Source organism: Filicampus tigris, chromosome 1 (assembly GCF_054856515.1).
Source record: "Filicampus tigris isolate MCC_2025a chromosome 1, RoL_Ftig_1.0, whole genome shotgun sequence".
Classification (NCBI taxonomy): Eukaryota; Metazoa; Chordata; class Actinopteri; order Syngnathiformes; family Syngnathidae; genus Filicampus; species Filicampus tigris.
Genome location: NC_141217.1, coordinates 29,335,094 through 29,362,350, shown reverse-complemented (window position 1 = coordinate 29,362,350; position 27,257 = coordinate 29,335,094). Strand labels below are relative to the sequence as shown.

At 41.4% G+C, this 27,257-nt stretch overlaps 1 protein-coding gene across 6 annotated transcripts in view; it reads right to left on the bottom strand.

Annotated features, from left to right (window-relative positions):
* Positions 1-1,439: 1,439 nt before the first annotated feature.
* Positions 1,440-27,257, bottom strand: part of uckl1b (uridine-cytidine kinase 1-like 1b) — a 28,721-nt gene continuing 2,903 nt past the window's right edge. Inside the window, exons 1-15 of one of the 6 annotated variants that reach the window (XM_086030710.1) lie at positions 26,469-27,146; positions 23,058-23,254; positions 19,526-19,632; positions 16,907-17,077; positions 16,641-16,712; positions 16,314-16,503; positions 16,130-16,191; positions 12,792-12,808; positions 9,720-9,818; positions 9,535-9,628; positions 8,149-8,211; positions 7,911-8,039; positions 7,718-7,825; positions 5,855-6,011; positions 1,440-3,924 (exon numbers count right to left, since the gene is read on the bottom strand). In XM_086030710.1, the coding sequence (XP_085886836.1) occupies positions 3,845-3,924; positions 5,855-6,011; positions 7,718-7,825; positions 7,911-8,039; positions 8,149-8,211; positions 9,535-9,628; positions 9,720-9,818; positions 12,792-12,808; positions 16,130-16,191; positions 16,314-16,503; positions 16,641-16,712; positions 16,907-17,077; positions 19,526-19,632; positions 23,058-23,254; positions 26,469-26,632 (1,710 nt within the window). In that variant the 5' untranslated portion in view covers positions 26,633-27,146 and the 3' untranslated portion in view covers positions 1,440-3,844. Of the gene's footprint in view, positions 3,925-5,854; positions 6,012-7,717; positions 7,826-7,910; positions 8,040-8,148; positions 8,212-9,534; positions 9,629-9,719; positions 9,819-12,791; positions 12,809-16,129; positions 16,192-16,313; positions 16,504-16,640; positions 16,713-16,906; positions 17,078-19,525; positions 19,633-23,057; positions 23,255-26,468; positions 27,147-27,257 lie in introns of those variants that run through there. The other 5 variants (XM_086030719.1, XM_086030727.1, XM_086030736.1 and 2 more) reach the window with 5 other exon arrangements.

Here is a 27,257-nt window from a genome sequence, read left to right as displayed (position 1 = left end):
GCCCTTTTTGATGCAACCATTAAGCTAACTTTAGCATAGGTTACTTCTGACCAACCTTTACAAAACAACCACCCACAATTCTTTACAGCAGCAATACTTGAAGCAACAGTTTACACAAAGACAATCGAGAGTTTCACGCTAGAGACTTTAAACATAATGTAAAAACAAACAAAAAACACTCGTTTGAAAAAAATAGCGCGAACATTTTCTTGGTGAACGTTTTGCGACACTGAACAAATCCTGGCGAACTCTGATGTGAACGCAACATTCGCTGCTGCCTTCAAACACACTCGCTTGGCACAAATAAAAGCTTTGATATGATCGTGATGTTTAAACACAAATCTGACATCCCCGCATGAACAAAAAGTATATTTTTACAGGAGTACAATCTTTATTATTATTGTAATTATTATTATTATTGTTACAGAATAAATGTACCTTTTCCAGAATAAAAGGCACAACATGAGACTAAAGTTGCATTTTTCAAATTCATTTATTCTAGTAAGACTTTTTCCCCCTTGTTAAAGTTTCATGATATCAAAATATTACAACTTTTGGAAAAGTCTTATTTTAGGACTTTTTTGCCTCTTAAAAAAAATAAGGAATTGTTACTGAAACACATAGTGGCCCAGTACTCTTGCTTTATGGGGCACATAGTCTTGATTGGTTTGTGTGGTAACGTGACTTTCATAAAGACCCATCGAAAATGCTCCGCCCCCTCTGTGCTGATACCTATGCTCCGCCACTGATAGGTACAAACATAAATCAAATTTTATTTATATAGCACTTTTAATACCTAAAAATGCAACTTAAAGTGCTGTGCAATAAAAACAACAAAAAGGTAACCCACTCCCTCCCTCTCTCCCAACATACACGACGACATGCACAAGCACACCTGCGCTCACACACAGATTTTACAGACATGAACAATCCCATTTGACACAGCATTTTCCTGTGGGTGGGGCTGTTCCACAGGCTCCCACCCCCCTCAGCTGTGTCGTCCTATGTGACTTCACACATTTCACGCATGCCAATTATGTGTACCATGGCCACGGTCTGGCCATCGGGACTTTCAGGAAAATATACACAAATTTTCAAACGGCCGTTGTATTTCTGACGGCCCTGCCGATCACAGCCGCACCCCCCAACCACCAGTAGAACTGTCTGTTTCTATAGGGTGACCAGGCACAACTCCAGGATGTTTTCTCTAACAGTGATAAAGAGTGGAAACACTGATACATAGGAGGGCTGAGAAAACAAATGCGTAAATATATTTTACAATATCACATAAAATGCTGGAGGTTCTTAACTGGGGCTACATAGATGTCTTGATGGGGAAAGAGGACCTTCTAGCCCCGCTGTAGCACCATCCCTGATGGTGACCACTTAAAAATACACACACGTGCATTATATCAATAAAAGACACTGTTACGACACAATCAAAACAATTGCACTTTTATTGAAGAGATACAAAAAAAACATGCAGCTTAAGTTAAAACAGTGCAAAGTTAAAGACATGAAGATGACAAGCAACACTTGAATTTGGCCTTGACAACTAAATTTTACAGTGGCCTGTATGGAGGAGGGCAATAAAGTCCCTTTTTTTAAATACAAAAAAAATGGGCACTAAACAAGGCATTGTTTCACAGACTTTTTTTTAATAGACAGGGGTGCACATAAGCGGTATGAATGTTGAATGTTGTGCTCTTGGTCACGTCTGTCATTGCACTTAGGTGCACCAATAGGCAGATGTGGGCATTTTGCTAAAAAATTGCAGTCAGTTTATCACATTCCGCCTCCAGCTGGGGTACCCTTCCGCCGTCTGTTTATCCACCATTTTGTCCGGCCGGACCAAGTAGTAATCGCCTATAGGCTGGTCTGACTATCATTTTAAACGGACTTCCGTTAACGTTTCCGACTACCAACTTCGACAAACTTAAAAACAAAGAAGAAAAAAGGAAAAAAAAAAAAACATTTTTCAAATCACCGTAACTCCTGAACAGTTTTAAGATAGCAATGCAGTCCCAACAGATTCTGAAAGCAGAGAAATGGAGCTTTCTGTGGATGCCACATACATTACGGCGCGGGAAGCCGTGCGTCATAGTGGGAAGTGACGAAGATGACATGTTTTTCATATCACCGTAACTCATGAACCGTTTGTGCTAACAATGTAATTCCAACGGATTCTGCAAGAAGCACCGCTTTGCATCAATACCACAGGCTGTGAGAATAGACGATTACGTAGACGGGGGGGGGAAAAAAAAGGGCTTTCGACTATGCTTAGTCTGACTATTTTTTAAGTTTCCCGTTTATCGCCTACAAAATGGGCATTCGTCATAGGCGGACCGGTCCATCACATAGGCGGAATGCCCAGCTCTGCCAATAGGTGAGGTCAGCCTCAATTCCAAGTCAACTCAGCAGCCACAACAAATGTTTCTGAGGGCCAACTTCAAAATAATAGCCTTGTAAGGAATTGTTAGGCGGCACGGTAGTCAACTGGTCAGCATGTTCGCCTCACAGTTCAGAGGTCGTGGGTTCGATCCCGGCCCCGGCCTCCCTGTGTGGAGTTTGTTCATGTTCTCCCCGTGCCTGCGTGGGTTTTCTCCGGGTACTACGGTTTCCTTCCACATTCCAAAAACATGCATGGTAAGTTGATTGGACTCTCTAAATTGCCCCTAGGTGTGATTGTGAGTGCGGATGTGTGTTTGTTTCTGTGTGCCCTGCGATTGGCTGGCAACTAATTCAGGGTGTGAAATCTGGGATAGGCTCCAGCACGCCCCAAGTGAGATCGTGTGGGTGTGGAGCGGGGCTAATGGAAAAGTGTTGCTGCACCGTGGATTCAACGGGTGTCCAAATATGTCTTTATGCGAAAGTTGATCACATGGTCCAATACTGCAAGTCAGAGCTGGGATATTCAATTTTTTTAAATTGTTTTGTCTTAAGCTGCCATTGTGTAGCTCTGGTATGTTGTTGGACTTAGGAAATAAAAACTGGGGAAAAATCCGAACAAAGTTTATTAATTTATATTAAAAGGACATAATTACAAATAATAATGATAAACCTTTCCCAGATGGACGCGGGGGAAAAATGAGCACCAAACAACAACCTCTGGTGCTCAGTTGAGAACCGTGCCAAACATTTCATGTGCACCCCTGGTAATAAATCTCTATTTTTTGTAGCAACTTCAAACAACTGATCCTACCGCACGTGTTTGTTTTGCATAAGTTCTAACCAAACTGCAAGGCCAAAAACACAATAGACAATGGGACTGAAATGTGTTTTGACCCACAGCAAAAATCAATCAAACATTGTTTTACATGCCTGCTGGTCAGATATACAGTCTGCAGTCACATACAATATTCTGCGTGTGTCTTTTCAGCTGCTTTGTATACAACACCTTCTTCGACAACCCAGAGAGAAAGGCGGGGGGGCGGGGGGGATACACCCACACATTTTCCGATTGAATGGTCGTTCCGAAAGTGCAACGTGTTGAGTATATGTAATGATTTAACTGCACGTGTGTGAAAATGGCAATTCTGACTTCCCCCCCTACCCCCCCACCCACACGCCATGTACAAATTCACATTCAGTGTCGTCCACAATATGAGGCTTTTAAGGTGAGATTGCAAATGTTCCCCACGGACCAGGCCAAACTATTAACATACTGTACAAAAATATCTTCAGCTTCTTCATATTACAACTTCATGAAGAATAAAATAATTTAAAAGCTTTAATGTGGTGACTGTACAGTGTAATTGTTTTGCTCCGGAACCCACGGAGGCATCAAAGTTATCCTTCGTGAGCCACCTGATGAGCAAGTGCGCGGCCAATGACTCATGTTGAATCAGTAAATGGGCTCATCAATCTCGTCATCGCTCCAATCAGGAGGTGCATCGGTTCCAAAATATCTATCCCCAAAATTTCCTACAAAAAAAACAAAAACAAAACAAAAACAAAAAAAAGACAGTCACATGAGAACAAGCTGTTGTGATTTTAAAGTGCATGCAATGGATATCAGAAGGGGTAAATGTTCCAGACCCACTCACAACAGGGAAAAATCTGCAAACTAGAGACCATATAAAGACTTAAGGGTGTCACCAAGTCACAATAACTGAATACCAAAAGTATCATTACTTTAATACACGACTATAAATAATAACACTGTAACTATATTTCACCCTGTCTGTACAAAGACAACACATTAAAAAGGCATAACACGGTCACAAGTGTTACTTGTAACGCCAGCAAAGCATGATGGGAAAGCCTCCTATGATTACTCCTATGATTTGTTGTCTTCAAATTAACGCCAGTCGGCTCAGCAGTGCACAAGAAGTAGTGTGAAAAGGTTTCAAAGTAAGAGTGCGAACAGGATGCGCAGTGTTAGATGCTTTAATCTTGCTGTCTTAACAGTGTTTTGTTAATGTGCCTTGTTCAGTTTAACCCATTAAGGTCTAAAGCGCCTTTCTCAACAGCTCCCCAAAACCTAAGGTCGCCTTTGGAATTACCCTTGAAAGCCTGAAGTTCTCCCAGAAGTTCAACATTTACAAAATGATTAATATCTCAGCCCCTGTAGCAGACAGAAACATAATTCCAAAAGTACTAAATAGCTTAGACATGTGGCTTTCACACAGGCAGAATTTATTATTATTTACCGTTTCAATCGAAGATGTATAAATAACATGTCAGTGCAAGAGAAGCACTATTTTAATTTTTAAAAAATCGTGTGGTAATTACCATCCTCTATTCTGTTACAAAGACGACCATATCATATCACTTTCGACTGGTTCCACTGGTCGTGCACGTCGTCTATATAGCACTGCCGTTACTTACTTTAATCAGAGCTCCCGGCGATCGCCGGTGTCCGCCATTAGCCTACCTACGGCTCGAAAAAAATTCCAACGACACGTCACATTTATATTCTGATGCATTAAGTTGGCTAAGACACGGAGAATTTGATTAAAAAAGGACAGTGACGTATCCGCTCTCCCGGTTTGAAAGGTAGAAAGACGCAACAGCGCTCCCGGCTCTAGTGGTAGAAACGCGGTTATGCGCTCCCGGGCTTAATGGGATAAAATGTTGATTCATGTTATGTACACTTGCCTACAGGTTTTTGTCCTTTTGTCCATTTTAACTATTTATGTTCTCATACTAGCTCAAATAAACACTGATCGTGATCTTGTGAGCAGATTCAATTGTAAATTTGATTTTTGATCAAAAGCAATATGAATATTGTTGAAGTGAATTGTATGTTATTTTATATAGATACACTAATAAGTGTGAAATTTTGTATCTTCCTTCCTACGTGCACTAAAGTGGGCCAATCTGAGCCCTGAAACTCCAGGGCAGAAAATGAGTGGCACTGCGGCCGTGAGTGTGAGGCATCTAAACTTGTACTTCAGTGTTGGCATTTCTCTCCTTCATACTCGACATGACAAGCTGAGATTCAGCCCCTAGCCTTTATCTTCCGTTTAAAATCTGTACTGAGCTCAAATACAAAGTTATGCAATGGCGCCACCTACAAGGATATATTCTTCTTGTGACAGTAAATTCCAGTTGATAGAAGTGACTGCGTTAAGAGGCGGGGCCTGGTGCGGTGGCGTGTGGCGTATGCATTTTACTGCCCTCCCGGCAGTGAATAAACTCAAAATTGCATCAGTAATATTGGCACATGCGATGGCAATAGAGCAAGCATACAGTAAAAACGGGCAAAAAACAGTAGCTTTAAAATAATTTAAAAATTCGGATGAAATTCCGATGCTGCGTTTTTTTGGGGCGCAGACGATAAACTGTTTTATAAACAAGGGAACACTGTATTTAGTTAGTTTACAATCCTGATCCTCTGTAATCTGCTCACCAATGCCAGGTATGATGTGGAAGAGATCGTTGACCTTCTTGTCCACAGCTGTGGTGATGATCTTGACCTGGGGGAAGGCGTAGGCCACCGAGTGCACTCCCATTTCGGCCATTAGCAGAGAAACCAGAAGGATTTTGTCCTCTTGTACATCGTGGTCCTGAAACGAACGTCTGTGAGATGTGGCCTCTAAAGAAAGATGTCTAAAAGATACCATACAAATGTAGTGTACAGCAATTCCTCATTTGACCCAGGGGATACGCCCCAGATCAACCAAACAATCGATCCGCAAAGTCCTGACCAAATACTTATTTTTATTATTTATATATACACTTAAAAGGTTCATGTGTAACAGCTAAATATATGCATTTGAGGTGCAGGTTATTTTTTGGTCCACTTGGGACCGCCTTCTTCACGTTCTACACTGTGGTGACCTGTGACGTTGAATGTGTGTGTTCCTCACAAGGTGGGCCTGGCTTTGGTGAGTGCCGTCTAAGTGCATCAGTTGAAGCAAGTCGGCAAAGAAAGGGGGCGTGTGTTTATTGTATGTTGTTACTAGGCCTGCACGATGTGTAGTTTGAACATCGCGATTGCGACGTGCGCATGCGCGATAGTCACACTTCATAAACGCAGCAAGCTACTCCGTGCTCTTACACAGCCTGTCTCGCTCAACCCCTTCCTCCTGCCAATCAGTCACCGGCCTATTCTGGCTATTCTGATGTATTAAATTGGCTAAGAGACGGAGAATTGGATTAAAAAAGGACAGTGACGTATCCGCTCCCCCGGTTTGAAAGGTAGAAAGACGCAACAGCGCTCCCGGCTCTAGTGGTAGAAACGCGGTTATGCGCTCCGGGGCTTAATGGATTAATGTACACACAGCACCCCATCTTGGCAGAAAAAAACCCCAGAAATGTAGAATTATTTGCATATTTATTAAAAAAGAAAAACTGAAATATCATATGGTCATAAGTATTCAGACCGTGTGCTCAGTATTGAGTAGAAGAACCCTTTTGAGTAAGTACAGCCATGTGTCTTCTTGGAAATGATGCAACAAGTTTTTCACAACTGCCCTGCCATTCTTCCTTGCAGATCCTCTCCAGTTCTGTCAGATCTCTTCCTTGCCACAATTCTGTCTCTGATCACCTTGGACAGTTCCTTCGACCTCATGATCCTCATTTTCTCTGACATGCACTGTGAGCTGTAAGGTCTTACATAGACCTTTCCTAATTAAGTCCAATAATTTATTTAAACACAGGTGGACTCCAATAAAGGAGCAGAACCATCTCAAGGAGAATCAGAAGAAATGGCCAGCATGTGAGTTAAATATGATTGTCACTGCAAAGGGTCTGAATACTTATGACCGTATATTCTTTTTTCATAAATTTGCAAAAATGTCTACATTTCAGTTTTTTTTCTGTCAAGATGGGGTGCTGAGTGTACATTAATGAGAAATAAAATGAACTTTTTTAATTTTGGCAAATGGCTGCAATGTCACAGAAAGTGAAAAATGTCAAGGGCCATGAACATTTTCCGTACCCACTGTAAATACACGGTGGGCTAGATCAAAGAAATTACTTGGCCATATGTTGTTGTTTTTCATTTTTCCACCCCTGCTCTATCCTACTCATCTCTCTCTGCTCTCTCACTCTTCTGTTTCTCCATCTTAACCCAAACTGGTTGAGGTAGATGGCCGCCCCACACTGTCTCCGTTCCGTTGGAGGGTGCTTCGTATTAAGTTAATGTATAAGGAACGTGGTTCTGGACCTATTCCTAGAATGCACAATGTTTTGATGTTGTTGTGAATTGGTCTTATAGGAATACAATTAACTCAACTTGTGCCAGTTGAATTTGTGAAGCAGTACGCACCAGTAGCACCCGAACGGCCATCATGGCTGCAGCGCCAGTGGACACGGTGCAGTCCATCAGAATGACGTGATCTTCACTTATGTCTTTAGGCAGACGCAGGTAATGAAGCTGTGCAAGAAAAAAAAGTATGAAATGACGCCACAACGCTACACACAGTTTTGATAGCTGTCTCCAGTATCCTATTGTTTTAAACCTGGACCTCAGGTTCTCCTGTGTCCTGATTGGTCTGGATGAGGATTTTGCCGATACGGACGTCTTTGCAAACAGCCCGTAGAGCAGGCTCCATGGTTTCCCCTGCCCGCAAAATAGACACACCAGTGATCTACATAGAAACAAAACAAGAATTACACGGCGATTAAGCAAATTCAGGGAGCAAGCTGCTGTTAAAGGTTATCAACATATAAACCGAAAAGGCTTTGGAAAAACGTTACCCTCTTCCCATGGAAAGTCCTGCCTTCATAGTCCTCTCCTTGGGCTGTCTGGACTACGTGGACCTGAGAAAATATTAACATGAAATGATTGCTTAAGGGAAACTCAACTGCAGGCAGTCAGTCTCCAACACCTAGTTTCCATTTTAATTTGTCCACAGCAAGACTCCAACTGTGACCCTCCAGTTCCAAAGCCCAAGTGCTTACAAATGAGCTACTGCTGCCTGGTAATGTACATTAAATTGACAAAGGTGTCTCATCAGCATATGGTTGGGTGAGAGATGCTGGCGTACCCTAAATTTTGCTGCTTTTGTATGCTAATGCAGGGTCCGATGTTGACGGTGGCCCAGTGGCTACCATGTGACTGTGTCGGGCCACCCGTCACTGGTTTCATTTGATCAATAAATGTGATGAAATCAACACATTGCTTTTTTTTTTTTTTTTTATACAATAGTCATTATTTCGAATTTGATCCACTTACTTTTATCCCCGCTGTGCACTTTCAATTGCCCCCATTCACTAAAGCATTGTGCACCACATAATCATGTGCATTTTGACCACAGAGTCTAATCGCTTCACTATTTAAACCACAGGTAGGCCTACATATAAAATCATAACTTATGTGAAGTATTGTTTTCCTAGAGGCTGTATTGATTGCCCAATGGCGCTACATACTTAGATGTATTTTGGCATCTGACATCTTTATAGTTTAAAAATGGTAACATTAATTTTGTGCACCTACCACCAACTCCTATTAGCCATTCCTAGTCAGGACTCCCAAATATAAAGTGGGAAGTGTAATATTGATTGTGATGATGTATAATGACACAATGATGACTTATAATCCACCCAATACTGCATATACCGAATGTGAAACATTTTTTGTACAGTATTATCATGCTTAATCTTCTTGGCCGGCTTTCATCTACTGTGCAGGAAATACGAACTTTGCTACATTAGGCCCACTGTTGTCATTTTCCCAGTCTCTTCTTTTGGGAAACAGTTGCTGGAGGGGTCGGAAAAGTTGATAAATATATGTTGCTAAGTTGACAACACTGTAGACAAGTCATAGTAGCTCTTGCTTACGATTCCTCTTGTACTAGCTAGCCCCCACATGAGTGCACATACTAAAATAAAAGCACAACTTTCAAAATAAAAGCACAGCATGTTTTACTTTGATGTCACTTCATGTCACTGTGAGGGCTGGTCAGAGACTATTGGGGGGCCTGATGTGATTTTATTTAATTATGTTACAATTCTATGTTTTTTAAAGGTACAATCTTATAGTGCAATTTTCCTTCCTCACACTTTCTTGCTCTGGCTTCTCAGAGTGAAGTATGTATTGATTCCAAATGAACTGAATTAACTGTGTATCTTGTGCTTAAGCACCTGTGATGGCAGGAAGGAGAGCGCTCGCTCAATCAACAGACGCATCAACCGCTTGGAGTAAAAGATGAACTCATCCCGGCTGGTTTCTTTGTTCCTGAATGGAGGTGACATGGAAAAGAAACATGTACATGCTATGTGCATGCTGGCGTTTTTATTGCAGTGGAAAGCTGTGTCTTTGATTGTACCTGATGATGGTGTGCATGCCTTTGACCTGGGGTGTACTCTCCAGAACGCTGAGAGTCTGCGGAAGCGGTTGAGCCTGGTGAGCGGAGGCCAGGGCTGCCCTGTCACCACGGCAAGAAACGATGGCGCGGGTTGAGAGAATAGAAAAAAAAAAGAAAAGAAAAAAAAGAATAGTGGGCATCAGCACCATCCAGTGTGCAAGTTCATAAATGCACACATTCAATCAAAAACACACACACAAACGTGTAAGTACTGTGAATGCAAAGAGGCACACAACATTTCCAAAGAGTACAAACAGCTTTAGGATTGGTTTGCAAAAGCAGAAAGACAAAATAGCGAAGCGCACAGTGTCCTTGTTAGCCTCATTTGGTAAAAAAAAATTACAACAGAAAAGAGACCATGATAACTTTATATTTTATACAGCGGATGCTTTTGGTTTTGCATCTTATGGTCTCAGTGAATTGTGAATTTTCCAAGATTCCACACACATTAACTACACGGGTTTGGATATTGAAGCTGTTAGCCGAGGGGGCTACCCTTTGGCTGCAAACTAAATACACACTGTTACAAGTAGTGATGCAGTTGTGGTGACTAAGATGACGCTCAAACAGCTAGAGAGCCAACACTCTCACTGAGCTACACATTAGCCAGATGCAAAGAAAATAGAAATCATAGCAAATCTGCTCACATATCCCAGCGAAGTTTCCTCTATGGGGAATTTTCGATGAAACACAACGACGACAATGGAGGGGACACAGAAAGATGGAGAACAACAGATAAGGGGAAGAGAAATGAAAGGGCACAACATCAAGGTGGTTGGAGGGCCAATCTTACAATGAAGAACAGACATGTTTACCATGACCGTCTTTCTGTGCAGATTTTCATGTGTGCTCATGTGATTTTTGCAGTTGTGCAATTACTGTGTGCATAGGCGTGGGTGGTAAATGAGCTAGCGCGGCACTCATTTCATCAAAGTCTAGAGTGATGCAAGTCGATATTACATTTCACTTCCTTTGTGTGCGTCTGTCAGACTCTGTGGCCTGACTTTGAATGGAAAGAAAAACCCAGCACTTAGCAGCAAGGGCACTGGAAACTCTCAGTGGCCGATGATGTGTGAAACTGTCGTCACAAGATCTGTCACTTTCTTTTTTTAAAATTTGAAATAAATATAGTAATTCTCACTTCTGTCGCCACTGAGAGAAGGGGTCAAACATTGCGCTCGGACAAATTTTTAGACACAGAAGGCAGCAAGAGTGTTTGAGAGTTGTCATTTGTCGAAAAGAGGGAAAACCAACATCCTTACATGAATTGCTGGCTGCTCCACATTCACCTCACCGCCTACTTCAGCATGTCTGCGCTACAATTATTTCATTTCTTAAAAGGTCCCATGCCATCAAAATCATTTTTTGCCACTGTTTCATACATGGCATAGGTCAAATTTGGTCTGTGACATGGTTTAAGTTTAGCATCTACGATTTGTTGATTGTACACAATATCCGTTAAAAGACTAAAGGCTTGCGACACGAGCGTATCAGATTTTGGCACTGTTGTGACAGATTGATGAATTATTATGCCAATAAATGCCCACTTTGTGGTTGCTCCATGCTCAATCAAACGAATGGCTGTGCACCTGCATCTTAATGCAAAGCTAAGGGCCTTCACACACCAACGTTATGACCCACTGTACGTTAGCATGCCGGAAAAGTGACGCCGTACACACTGTAACAATACAGCCACGAACGACTCCACCTTCTAATCAAATCAAATACATTTATATAGCACTTTTCATACAAAATTCTAGGTACTTTCTACATATGAGCGAGAGGTAAAACCATTCATGCCATCGGCGACAGTAGTCAGTTCCTCATTTCAAGCCGGAAGCTCGGCGGCAAAACATTTAGCTCCTTTTCACTCAAACTTGACATAAACAAATAATGTTTGAAGCAACTAACCGACAAAGTTTGTCAAAAACTTTGCTTTTAGATAACATTACAGGAAATGAGTACTTTATAAAATAAAATGTTTGGGTCACCACAGTAGCCTGCATTATTAAGCATTAACATTCATACCACCATACACAATGATTTTGTAAATATTTACGAAGCAGCACCAATATTACATGTTATCTGTTATTGATGCCCCTCTTTGACTTGCAGGGATGATGTCTCCCCTCCATCTCGTCAATATGTGAGGAACGAGATGTAAATAAAGTACAAAATGTGCGATACCTATGTGTGCCTTCTTCCGACATTTCTTCTTCGCTGTTTGTTTGCATTTGTCACTTCTGCTTCTCATCTTGTGCACTGATGCACTGGCTAGCTAGCAGCCAATCAGAGTGACCAATTGTCACGACAGCCTGACTCGATTCAAAATGTTGAATCGGCTGGAAATATCCCGACACCCCGAAAACGGCTCCGACGTGCCGACGGTGCACCCTACACCAAACGGTGACGCTATAGTTTATTAATTATGATAAATAATATACTGTATGTGCATCCTCAAAAGCGCATAAAGGCTCGCCTATCGGGGCGTCCATGTTGCACAATTGCGGGTTTGAGTCACGATAGTGCTTGGTGAAATCCCAACATGGCCAATGAAGACGTCGAGATAGCCAACTACCAATCAGAGGAAGGTTGTTTTCCATATACAAATTAAGGGCAATAGTGATACAATCGGAGCAAAGCTTATTTACATATCACATCATTCTGCATGTTCAAGATGCCAGATGTTTCTGACCAACTAGAAGAGCTTGAAAAAGGGCATCCTGAGAACTTCTAACAAATTGTCTTGCAAACAGAATAAAAGGACATCAACGATTATGAAAAAAAAATGCCATGGGAACTTTAACACAACTCGGGCACCGTTTTGTCCAATTAATTAATTTGAATAGGTCTGGTCTAAAATTGTGATGGCTGGTGATGTCACATGGCAGCCAGCAGAAGGGTGAAGGCAGAGGTTGGCTGCTTCCCTCTCTTTCCTCCCCGTCTTGCAGTAAGAAAATGCAGGAGCAGTCGGGGAAGAGGGCGAATGTTGAGGAGAGGATGGATGATAGATAGGATTAAAGGCCACTCTACCTGACGCTGAGCTCGCGCTGTGAGCCGTGGAAGGTGACGGGATGACAGTGTGGTAGAAAAGAGTGGGAGAGCAATTCATCATGAGCGTGCGTGTGCACATGTGGGGAGAAGGGGACAATAAAAGTGTAATGTGCCTTGACTAAACCAATCAGGAAAGATTTCACTGCACATCTGTTTTGGGAACTGCCAATGTACAACAAGCAGCCACAACATCATGACCTCAATAAACAGTACAGTACAGTGGCTTGTGAAAGTATTCAGCCCCCTTGAACTTTTTGACTTTTTCCACATTACAGGCTCCAAACAAAGATATACATTTGGAATTTGTTGTGAAAAATCAGTACCAAAGAGGACACAATGGTGAAGTGGAACGAAATTCATACAACATTTTAAACGTTCTTTTTTGTTAGAAATAAAAAACTGAAAAGTGAGGCGTGCGAAATTAGTCACCACCTCTGAGTTAATACTTTGTAGATTCACCCTTCGCTAGGATTACAGCTGTCTTTTGGGGTATGTCTATCAGTTTTGCACATCTAGAAACATATTTTTTTGCCCATTCCACCTTTCAAAACAGCTCCAGCTCAATAAGGTTAAATGGAGAGTGTTTGTGAACAGCGGTTTTCAGATCTTTCCACAGATTCTCAATTGGATTCAGGTCTGGGCTTTAACTTGGCCATTCTAACACCAGGATAAGTTTAGTTCCCAGCCATTCCATTGTAGATATTGCTTTTTGTTTTGGATCATGAGCTTGTTGGAAGAGAAACCCCAACCCAGTCTCAGGTCTTTTGCAGGCTCCAACAGGTTTTCTTACAAAATGGCTCCATCCATCTTCCCATCAATTTTATTCATCTTCCCTGTCCCTGCTGGAGAAAAGCAGCTCTACACCATGATGCTGCCACCACCATCTTTGACAGTGGGGATGGTGTGTTCAGGGTGATTTACACCAAACATAACATTTGGCATTTTGCCCAAAATGTTTCATTTTGGTCTCATCTGACAAGTGCACTTTCTCCCACATGTTTGTTGTTGTCTCCCAGGTGACTTATGGGAAACTTCAAATGGGCCTTTTTATGGGTTTCTTTGAGAAATGGCTTTCTTCTTGCCACCCTTCCATAAAGGCCAGATTTGTGCCGTGTGCGACTAATAATTGTCCTATGGACAGATTACCCCACCTCAGCTGTGGTTCTCTGCAGTTCATCCAGACTGATCATAGGCCTCTTGGCTGCATCTCTTGATCAGCACTCTCCTTGTTTGGTCAGAAAGTTTAGAGGGACAGCCATAGGCTTGCAGTGGTCTGATACTCTCTCCATTTCAATATGATTGATCGAACAGTGCTCCGCGAGATGTTTAAAGCTTGTTAAAAAAAAATTATATCCGAATCTTGCTTTAAACTTCTCCACAACAACATCTCAGATCTGCCTGGCGTGTTCCTTGCCCTTCATGATGCTATTTGAGCTTTAAACAGACCTATGGGATTATCACAGAGCAGGTGCACTCATACTGAGATTGATTACACAGGTGGACTCATCATCGTCACTTAACTCAACATTGGATAAGTCAGAAAGCCTCAGGGAACCTCTGCAGTGAGTTGGCAGCACTGATAGTAAAGTGGCTGAATATCACAGGCCCCACATTTTTTTTTTAATTGAACAAGGAACCCCCCCCCCCCCAAAAAAAGTTGAAAATATCATGAATTCCACTTCACGATTGTGTCTCGCTTAGTGTTGATTCTTCCCCCAAAAAATCCAATAATATATCATCTGAAATGTGGTAAAAGGTCAAAGAGTTCAAGGGGGGCGAATACTTTCGCAAGCCACAGCATAGAAGGGAGCTAACGAGAGCTGTACCACATACTATATTCTTCTTTTATAAAGGTAATAATGCTACTTTTTGGTGATTGATTGATAGTGATTGACTGCCTGAGTTAATAATTCAACAATATATGCATTATTGTGGTTTTAGATTACATAGTTACATGAACGAATAAAAACATGAGTACCATCTTTCAACACAATGCAAACTATAACCACAATTATAGACATTTTGTGAAGTAAAATTTCTCAAAATGGAACATTATTATATTTCTGAAGACAGTTGATAGAATTCTTATATTAGGTAGCGTTTTCTTGTGCCGGTGGTCATTATGTTGTGGCTGGTCAATGTATCATATCCTATACTGTATATACCAGGGGTGGGCAATTCTGGTCCTCGAGGGCCGGCATCCTGCATGTTTTACACAGTGGGCACAGAAAGTATTCAGACCCCTTGAATTTTTTCACCCTCTGTGTCATTGCAGCCATTTGTCAAAATCAAAAAAGTTCACTTGATTTCTCATTAATGTACACTTAACACCCCACCTTGACAAAATAAAAAAAAAAAACTGAAATGTAGACATTTTTGCATATTTATGAAAAATGAAATGAATGGTTGTAAATAACACAAAAACTAAATATTTCAAGGGGTCTGAATAATACCCACTGTATGTCACCCTGCTGCTACCCACCTGATTCAAATGATTATGATCGTTATCCAGCTTCTAAAGAACTTGCTGATTATATGATCATTTGAATCAGGTGTGTTGCAGAAGGGAGAGATGGCAATGGGTAGCCATAACCGTACCATTAAGAAACTGAATTGGAAGCTATAAAATAAAGACTGACTGTTTAAGTTTTGAATGAGTGAATTACAGTCGATAAAACTGTGTGAAGAATACCTAATTGTCAGGATCACACCAATTGAGACATTTGTAAACAACGCACAAAATATATGACTAATATATGACATATGGACATTATGATTCTAAATAATGGGCTAAGATTTTTTATTACATGGAAACAATACGTATAGGGCCTTTATGAATATCTCTGTTAAAACGTTAAAAATAAGAAAAATACTGTTAATTCACAAATGATCTCTCGTTCAGTGCAATACATCTAACCACTAGAGGGAGTGGTAGGGCGAGGCAAGCACTCTCAAATATATGGGCAGGAATAAAGAGAAAGGCCTTCTACTGTATTAATTAATCTCTCATGGTTGGGAAAGACCCCCTATGTTCACTTCAAATAGTGCATCTTCATAATACTAATACATATTGTACATTTTGTTTTACTTCTAACTTTGTGGGGACTGTTGGGGAATGGTTATTTTTTATTCCAGGCCATAAAAAAGTATGGTCCGTCAAGACTTAAAGCTAACCCAAATCCTGAACCTGAGACAGAGTAAATAACACTAGCAAGGAGGGGGGGGGGCCCCAAGTCTCAACTCACATACTGATAATAACCGGCATGACATGTTTCCTGTGTGTCCATGCTTTAGGTCGAATGTGTCAAATTTCTCACCTCCTCCAGCTGACTGTGGACGTGCTGCACTATCAGATCAATGGCCACCATGTTCCCTCCACCTGATGGAATGATCACAGAAAAGTCACTATCTGAAAGACAACTTTTGTCGCAAGAGCATCACCCCTCCCTTTCCCGTTCAGACTAATTTATGCAATTGCATGTGCGTGGACGGCGAACGTACCACGAGGCACCACAATATCAGCCAGGCGCATGGTCGGTTCGATGTACTGCTCAAAGGCTGGCTTGACAAATTTATGGTACTGTTTGATGACTCCTTCGATGTCCCGGCCTCGCTCGGTTATGTCCCTCCTCAGCCGCCGCACGAGACGGATGTCTGAGTCCGTGTCGACAAAAATCTTCATGTCCAGCAACTTCAAAGGAAAATGAAAACTGTTCAGCATCAAGTTTCTCTTCGAATCACCGGCTCGATGTATTTTGGCACACATGATATTTGATGGCACAGGTGAATACAGTAAGAGGGCAAAATCGACAACGACATTGGCCCTACCTGCAAGAGCGCTTTATCCACGAAGGACATGATTCCCTCAAAGATTATTACACTTGCTCCATACACTGTTTTCTGTGGTAGATAAATATGACAATGTTGTGGAAATTTTGAAAAATAGTAATAATGCACTAAAAATGATAAGGCCAGTTAAAACCTGTACAAAATTATCCTTAAAAATATATATATAAATCAGGCAAATATTATAATAAATAAAAAAGGCAAGACTGCAATACAGCGAATTGATTATTTGGCACGTTCATCCTTACCCACTCCTTCTGTCTCCCATGAGTTGTGAAGTCATACACGGGGATTTTCACACTCTTGCCCTGCTTAAGCTTTCGCAGCGTGTGCGTCAGTAGATCAAAGTCGAAGGCATCAGGGTGGTCAAAGTTGTAGTCGTTACTGGCAGCCCGTGCCTGTTGTTCTGAGGAGAGGACCTGAGGGACACCATCAGAACCACGTTTCATCAATAATATGGCTCCATACACAATCTGGCATGCCTGCAATCACTGATCAAGCGCAATGACAAAATGAATTTGAGAACAAAACCATGCTGATTCCTCCAACATGAACATATTCACCAGGGTTTGTGTAGTCATATAAAAACAATGTTAATGTGACAAGATATTCCTCCGAAAATCCCATTGGGAAATGTGGTAATAGATTTTTATGTATGCTTATTTAGCATATAGTTTTGTTGCTTTTCATTTTAGTTGGATTAAGAAGATTGAAGTGTGACTGCCAGATAGGCCTAAAATCAATTTTTATGTTGTTTGATGTGTGTGGGTCGTTTTCATTCAATTTGATCAATAATGGTATAGACATACCCCACTTTTTTCCATTTTGAAAATTAATTAATTTTACTGACATGAGTATTTGAATTAATTACAGGTGTTATCATTCAAAAGGTACTGGAATGAATAAATAAAACAATGCCAAATGTCTTAGTGTTGTGTCCCAAATGAAATTTCACAGTTAATACTTTGAAATCTTTAGTTAATGCCACTGGAGGGAGCCTCACAAGAGGGCTCTGTGAGCTGAAGCACCAGGATGTAGCAGCCATTTTAAATTTACACAGAGGCACACAGCCTCTAGGCTTAATGTGAATTTGGACACCACGTGCGGTCATGGCAGGCCGGAAGTGACATCATGTAGTCAAAAAGGCTACCTTCGGAGGATCCAGCCTGTGCATTTGGACACAGCCACTGAGCTATTTCTGAGGTATGCAGGAATTTGCTTAAGTGTCAGAACAATTGCATTTCTTTACCATTATTATGAATTTAATAAAAACAAGAGTGTGTGTTTACTCAATGTTTTATTGAGTAGTTTGGCAGATCCTATCTGCAGAGTGCAACTCACATGGTTGCTATGAAGCTGTTTACCTTAACAGTTAGGCACTTTTGTCTTTACCAGAATGCAAGAAGTGTATTGCAGTGGGCCACCACCATTTGCTCTGTCAATGGGTTCCATCAAAAAAGCTGCGGCAAAATTTGAGATGAGATGAATGAGTTTTTCCACTAGTTTAATAAATGTTGTTGTTCAAATTACATTTGCAATGGACTGCCATGAAATGAATTTATTTTTATATTGATCATCTTTACTGTTATGTCTTAAATCAAGGGTCTTTAATCCTGGTCCTCGAGGGCCGCTGTCCTGCCTGTTTTCCATCTCTACCTGATGTAACACACCTGATTCAAGTGATCAGATAATCAGTAAGGTCTGCAGAAGTTGGATAATGATCCTGATCATTTGAATCAGGTGTGTCGCAGCAGGGTAAGATGGAAGACATCCAAGGAACAGACCCTCGAAGAAACAGGATTGAAGACCCCGGGCCTAATATGTTAAATCACTGACTTTTTGAAAATAGGACTTCAAGCATGGCTGTTACAGCATGGGAGATATTTACACGTAAGACGACGATGAAATGGGGGCGGGGGGGAAGCTAAATTAAAAGTGTGTTTACTCTTATCAATAGAATTATGTGAAAATGACCCATATCATTTGTTCCATGAAAAGGTCTTTTACATGATATTCAAATGATCTCTCTCTCTCTCTCTCCTGAAATATTGGCCAACATGGAGCTTTGATATTCAAATGCCTTTGCATGCTAGTGGGGTATGACAAACAGTTCATGGGTCTCTATGGAAAGTTCTAGTTCTTGATCCCAATTCGATTGTCGTGCCTCTGATTGTGAGGTAACATTTAAGGAACTCTTGTACACAGGTTCCTGTTGAAGAGCAGAATAAGTGAGTACAGTAGAACTAAATTTAGGAGACCATCATGCGCCATGGTGACCTCTGCACCAGGTGGTCAGACACTAAAACGCCAGAGCTGGCAACTATTTGAATGTTGAGAGGCCTCCTCAAGAAAAAGTAAATGAGTTGAGTATATAACTTTACACTCTCCATGTGACCCAACTCTAATAAACATGTGAATTTAAACTTAGACATTTCAGAAAGATTTTTCAATGTTGCCCTCTAGACGGTGCAGTGTGAAAGTTGGCACTTGTGCCAAGCTCCAGCGCCACTGATCACAGTTACAGGATTACATAACCACAGTGGGTGGGTACAAGGAGGAGCAGGAACGATGAACCTCCTCACCACACTTTGCCCTCAGACGCTTGCAGGATCTAATATTAAATTCTTCCCTTCAGATCTCATCACTCTGGGATCCAAACGCAAACTGTTTTCATCTTTTGACTCTACTCTTCTCACTAAATGACTGTGTTGCTGCAGGCCTGGGAGGGGGGGACTAACCTGTCTGACCAGACAGAGATGAAGGGGGTGGGAGAGGAAAAACAGGTTAGTTCATGTTAACATGTTATGCTGGGAGCCACCCAAACAGCCATGTTAAATATTCCCGTGTATCTGCGAGCTGTTGCATACCTTGTAAAAGGAGTCCATGGAAAGCAGGACAACCCAAGGAACGTCGAGAGCTTCAATGATTTTTCGAGCAACTGTTGTCTTTCCTGAAGCACTGCCACCACACAGGCCTGTGAAACAATGTTGATGTAATACAGTGTTGCTACAGGTTTTCAAGTTAACTTCAATAATTTCTAAGACCTATTAAAGTGGAAATCAACCTAAACATATTTTTTTCAAGAATATGTTTTATGCAGGCCCGTCAGTTGAAACAAGGCATTCTGATAAATATTGAATTTGTGGAATACGAGTTAATCCACCCGTTTTTAGCCATCTCTGGGGCGGCCATGTTGTCACTTCTGTCGACTAAAAATGACATTACAGTTGCTCCGGGCTCAGGTAACAACCAATCCCAGCTCACCTGTTTTCTGAAGCTGAGCCATGATTGGTCGTTATCTGAGCCCTGAGCATTTTCAGTCGACAGCAAGTGACAAAATGGCCGCCCCCCAGAGATGCCTAAAAACAGGTTGATTTTGCTGCTTAACTCATATTCCACAAACGTAGTATTAATCAGAACATTGTGTTTCAATTAGTGGGCCTGCATAGAACATATTCTTGAAAAAAAATTTGCAGTTGATTTCCTCTTTAAAGACCGCTTCAAAAAAATCAATACCTATTTCACAGCAATATCAGCAAAAAAAAGAAAAACTGTAAATTTATGGTTATTTATTTCTCCTTATGTGAAAATGTGGAAGATGAAAGAATGCAGCACATTGAGTAGGCTACTCATGCGACACCACCACAATGCAAACACAACAGGCAGACTGAAAAGTTTGTTGTTTATCTCTCATTGAGGTTATGTGCTTAGCTGATTTGGCATGATAATCTAGAATCTTCATGCCCATTGTACCCATCTGTCTTCTTTTCTTTGCATACGAAGCAAAAAGCCTCAAACACATAGCTATCCACCCGTTTGAGTCAAAGGCGAAAGGATTGTTTCCGAAACCAAGCTTTGTTGAATTTGAATTTCCCCATATCTCTAATATGAAATGTGTGGCTAGGTTACGGATTGGGGGGGGGTGGCGGGGTGGGGGGAGGGGTGGACAAATCGGGCAATATATATATATATATATATATATATATATATATATATATATATATATATATTTTGTTAAAATGATTGCGGTAGCTCAACCAAAATTTGGCAGTGCAGTGGGGCACACACTGATCCCTTTTAAATATTGCCCATGGCAAATATATCTAGTATCTTGTCGAAATGGGGAGAGAATTTCAAACAGAAAGTTTAAAGGCAGAAAACAGTGCAATGGAGGCATTGAAGTAAATAGTGAGTGTCCATAATAAAGTGGTCCATCCTCACTTTTTTTCTTTGTTTTTTAAAAGCCATTTTTGTGACGAAGATTTTCTGACGAATTGTAATGGCTAAAGAGCCCTGCATAACAGAAAAAACATTAGAATCTGCATTTGTTGGTATAAAACAAAATGTGAAGAGGACATTTAGAATGCGATCCACATTTTCCTCTGATGGCTCATCAATGCCACATATTTTACTCAGTAGCACTTGGAGACTGCTGAAATATAAAAGTACATCAAATTCATTATTAATTTTTTTTTAGGGAGAAATGTACATCCTGCAGTTTTGAGGCAAGCTTGCAGATATACCATGGGTGCAAAGATATAAAGACATGTATTGGATATGGATAGTCTTGACAGTGCATTGTTATCAATAGCACATGCTGGGATTAGCTCCACTAACAGTCATGCTCAGCTATGAAAGCACACACTCCCATTTTCAGGTCGCAGACATGGTCAGCCATTGATGCTAATGAGTTTTTGTTGTTGCTGGGGCCCCGCCGGGTAGGCATGAGTTGTGCTCCAGAGAACCAACTGCAGCCATATATGTGACTTCTGACTAGTGGTGGAAACAGGCGTTTTTACCGTTACTAGTACTACCATACTGATTTTTTTTGTTTAGTTATATCGACCACACCACATAATTTTGAGGTATTTGGGACATGCAGACGAAGTGTTATCAACTTTGTACACGGAGGAAAATTGTACACTACGGTAAAATCTGTCACCTAACCTTGAATGGGGAGAGACACAGAGGAGCCATCCACAAGGACAAGCTAGCTGTCCGTTGCCAGGAATAGTGTGGGAATCTCGGGTAGCCAAACAACAGGTAGGCAGGAGTCGCACTGCAAAAATTGCTTTTATGCCACACGTAGTCAGTAGCTATGCTTATCTCGACGCAAAATGCTTCTCTTTGCTCTTACTTGTCCCTAAACAGCTACACACCGCTTCGCACAGATACTCAGTCACAGGCCATTCCATTGTAACAATGGAGAAAGTTACCGACATTATTGCCCACTTTTTGAAGACTTTTAAATCGACATTACTTCCTTAATTCTTAAAATATTGACAACATTTGAAAAACACCATTTTGTTCCTGTGTTCCAGCTCTTTCAGTGGACATTGGTCTAGCTGTAAGAAAAAATATATATATTTCGTTGTCACGACCATACATATTATGCACATTGTGTCTGTATAGTGGTGTTGTAGCACATTAGAAGTCACATTTGTTTTTGTAGTGTGAACAAGTACAAGAAAAATCTGATTCAACAAAAAATAAGAATTGGGCATAATGACAAAGTAGGATGCACCAAAACCACTTTTTTTTTTTTTGAAGTCAAGTAGTACTCACCAATACAGTATAACAATCCTTGATCATAATTATTACCGGTACATACTGATAGACTAAAGAAACCCTGGCGAAAACTTTGACGTGAATGCAACATTTGCTGCCTTCGAAAACTGCAATTGTTCACTGCTCAGTGCAGACATTAAGGTCTTTTCTGAGACACTCAACTCATTTTTAAACATTGACAAACAGATCAGCATGCATATTCATGCATTTAATACATTTAACAAATAGAAAATCCAACAAATCAAAAGATTCACACAGTAAATCTATAAAGCAATAGTGTATTTCCCAATCGCTGCTATGAATAAAAAAATATATATTTTAATAGTATTGCAATTGCACTGATATAACAAACAACTGCAGACACAAACAACACAATGTCCTGCGCCAAATACAAACAAGGCCATTTTGGCAGGGTAGAAAACTTGCCACTATTTTAACGGAAAGGCTACACTTTGACAACGGTAGACAGGGAGCAAAAGAAGGGGCGAGCATTTTACAGGACTCCAAAAGAAGACAGCAGCGACACAGTTGACTTTCGATAGGCCCCCTAGAGCAGGCTTTGTGTACTGCAGCAGCAAGTGACCCTCTCTACTGCCACGGCGTTGCACAGAATTACCTGAGGCTTGGTCAATTCATGGTAAGAATGTAAAGTGATTGACAGAACTGTTTTTTTTTTTTTCTGGGCCCCCAGACTTCCGTAGGCCCCTGGGCTCAAGCCCAGGTAAACCCGTTGATAAGTGCGGCTCTATTCTATCAGAGCTATTACTTCATAAATTCAAATATGTATACAGCAAACAATCAGTTTTGTTTCTTAACAATGAATAGTCCTACCAATGACAAAGGCCTCTTTGGATTGGGTGCCATGCTCGTTGTACCAGGGCGGGCGCCCAGCGGTGTAGATGGTGCGCTTGGAGGTGCGGAGGAGAGGCGGCTCAGACTTGCACTGACTGGTGGTCCTTTTCCGGGGTGAAAGGCCCGTGCTTACCGAGGGGAGGAGGCGATCCAGTGAGCCATCGCCACCTCCGCTGCTAACACACAACAGAGATTGTCACCATCGTTCAGTTCAGGAATACTTCCGACACTCTTAATCCAGGATCAACCAGTGTCCCTGAATTGAGTGTGTTTGACCTTGCATAGGATTGTGTACATTTTAAACGTATCCCACCATGGTACAACCTGGGGCACATCGAGACACAAAAAGTCGTTTAGAGTCGTCAGTGAGCCCATGAAGCATCTTTTTGGGATATGAGACAAGTACTTCAGAGAAAATACACACAGGCATTAATAGCTACATTAATGTTGTGATTGGGCATTGTCCAAAATCCCAAGACAACCAGCTCATCATTGTGTTACTGGTCGCCATGTTAACAGTAAACAAGACCCAGTATGCTGCAGAGCTACTGCTTATTGAGGGTTAATGTTTAGTTATTAGCAGCATGAAAAGCTTTGGCCAATCCACTCTAACGCCAACAGGAGCCAAAGTACACAAACTGGCCCGAATCCATGACAACAGTTCAGCTGTTTGTGCTACTGAGTAACGTGCTTGCGGCATGCTGAGTAAGGCTACGACGCCTTCAACCACAGTGTGTTATCACAAATAGGTGTCACGAGGTTGCTCAAAAAAATGTGACTCGCAGGAAGAAGTCCAGACTGAGGGTGCAACAAATGAGTATTGCAATAATAGATGAAACTGATGATTATTTTTTTCAAGTCATTAATCAATCAGATTAAGGCAAAAAACATGTCCCAATCCTTTTTCCCCCCCCAAGACATTTCAAATTGACAGTGCAAAAAATGCACAAACAAATATTGATTATGATTCATCTACTCTTTTGGTCTGCAAGGTGTCAGAAAATAAGCAAAAATGTCAGTCATTGTTTTCCAAAGTAATAAATGTTTTTATTTGTTTCAACGGAAAGATAATCAGTCTGCTCTGCTAATCAGGACTGCACGATCGCAGAATATCTTATGTCGAAAAAGTGAAAATGCGAGGACTTGGACAAGTTAAACAGAGGTGCAACAATGAATCTATTAAATCAACAACTAATCAATTATCAAATTATTCAACAACTATTTTGATCACTCCTTTAGCGACACTGTGAAACCCCAAAAAACAACTGATTAATCAATTAGCAAAATAATCATTAGCTGCAGCCTGAAAGTTAAACAAAGTCTCGATTAATCACCTATCAAAATAGCTCTTAATCAAACAATTCATGAGTTGTCATTGTTGCTTCTCAAGTTCAGTCTAAAAAAAAAGTTGAAGACGCATAACAAAACATAAGATGAAAGATCACAAATAGTAATGCTGCCTTTCAGCAATTGATTTTGTTGGGCTCCCACTTACTGCATTATCCGAGACATCCACACTTCACCCAGCGAGGACTGTAGAAAGCCAGCTGCCATTGTTTCACAAGACTCTCGCTGTACACGTGCACGCGTATGCAGGCCCCTCAGTATTTTTCTCTGAAGTCTGTCTACCCACCTTTATATTGGTAACACACCTCCTTAGGTGGAGTGTTCAGAGGTGAAGTGCACAAGCGTTTATCTTATCGGCGCGGGGTCACCGGTGCACGGATGGAGTCAATGAGAGCGTACACACAGCAGCGACTTGGTGGGTTATCCGTTAAAACCAAAGCAGTGTGCAATAAAAGATTAGTGCCACGGCTGAATATGCTGAGTCATGCACTTCTGTATTTGCAGTCAAACGCTTTACAGTGTTTACCCTGATGATCAGTGACTGTACACGGCAAGAGGGCCATAGTACCTTGAAGCACAAATCTTAGCCAAGGTCAACAACAAACAGCTAAGAACATTTCTAAATATAACACCGGGCTGTATCGTAACTTATTACTTCGCCTTTTGACAATTTTCTTGTTTCAACTTGTTGACTGCGTTGCTGCCACTGAATGCCGTACATGAATTACACCCAGTCACAAGTGATGACACAACCATATTTATTGTAGTCTTGTAATAATTACTGTGGATATGTTGAATACTGGTATGAAAAAGACAAGTCCAATAAGGTTACTACTTGAGAACCAACTCAGCTTAAATTGATTTTTAAGGATATTTGGTTACAATTTTGGTGCTTGCCGAGTTGGTCAATATCACATTTGAAATAATCATTAACATTGAGCATAAATGTCACAAAGCTGATACGGTGGTGCCTCGAGATGCAAGTGACCCACTTGACTTTTTTGGGGAAATATGAGCTGCCGTTCGCCCTTTTTTTTTTTTGCTTTGGCTTGCGAGCTCAAACTTTAGATACGAGTGCTGTATGGTGGCAGAGAACTCAACTCACTTTAAAATAAGCAGAAATGGGAAAAAGAATTACACAATGTGTATTTAAGGCAAATAGATAGCTTTACCATAGTAAATTCTGCTTAATTTCATGCTAACAACGCCATTGACATGCTTCACTAGTCAGTTTAACAATACCCACAGGTATATAGCATGTTACTGAGCCACTTACAGAAGTAGTAGTAGAAATACTATTCTTCGTTCACTGGAATAATTATATCATACTGCCTCCAGGTGGTCCACGCGGGCACACCAGAAGGAGCAGGACAGTGAATCGGATTGCAGCATTAAATCTTGATGCATAAACTGTTAAGTCTTCTCTTCACATTCTATTGAGCTGTTATTCAACCATAGAGTTATGGTTGTATAAAATAATGTTTCCTCATAAAAACTTTTTTTTTTACTGTAACAGATTAATGTCATTTCCATTCATTTCAATGGGTAAAGAGGATATGCTCATGCTAGTGTTGTGAGTTCTGAGCTCACAAATTAAACTTCTATTCAAGGCACCTGGACTGGCACAATCATTGACTAGTTGAACTTTCTGATCTACTTCGGAACAGTGAGAAGAAACCAGAACAGCAAAAAATTCACTCACGTACTGTGACTGTGAAGATGACAACACAGCAGGTCACAAACACCACAACCAAGCATGTCAACAAACATCCGAAGAGCATACAGTAGTGCTCACCCTATTGAGCTCATGAATGGGGTTTACATTTTACAAAGAGGGACATACAGTCCTCTAGGCTCATTAATAACTTCAATAATAAATCAGACGAATTCCACCCAGCCATTATCTATACCGCTTATCCTGCTGAAGCCATCTCAGATGGCATGGGGCTGACTGACTTGCCAGTCAATCCCAGGGCACAAGTAGAGAGAAAACTCTTCACACACTATAGTACATTACAAATTGATCAAATAAAGTGCACTTACCGGCCATCAGATGTCAGTGTCCAGCAGCCAGATATTCTGGCTCCTGAGTAATTAATTAGAGAGCTCATTCGTAGAGACGAGGCAGACGTCCACCACTTTAATTTAAATTTAACTGCAGACACGGCCACACTCACTTGCATATGTACATACACACACTGCTGCATTTGTGGTGCAACACATCAAAAGTGAGCCACGGTGTGCGAAACAAGGGTGCGGAGGAATAGGTTGGAGGAGAAACGAAACTTTACAATATGCTTTCCGTTTCCCCCCATTCGGTTGGGCAGCGCGCACGGAGGAGGGAGACACTGCGGCGCGCTCGGTGTCCAACTACAGCACGGCCGGCCCCTGGACGCTCCTCCTTCTCCTCCTACCCATCAACAGCGAATGCAAGACGACGACCAGCCCTTACGACTAACTTCATTAGACGGTATTAATAGCGGCAGCTTCCACAAAGACCGTCCCGGCCGCGGGCGCGCTTACGTCAACACGCGCGTCATCTGTGTCTGACAGTGCGCGTGCACGACGCAGCTGGGGCTGAAATAAGTAGCAGGAGGACCACGACGGGGGCCGACCGAGGAGGACCGAAAGGCTGGGGGGAAACAAACAAGTTATTATTCCAGGCCAGCGTCTGAATACTCAAAAGCTTGGAGAAGGCTGAAGAGGGAGGGAGGGAAGTTGTGTTTTGCCCCTGCAGGAATTTCTGTGTCTTACAGTGCTTTACACCAGAGTCAGACACACTCTCTCACGCTTGCACAAATACACAGGATGACGAAATCCAGCACTCTTTTC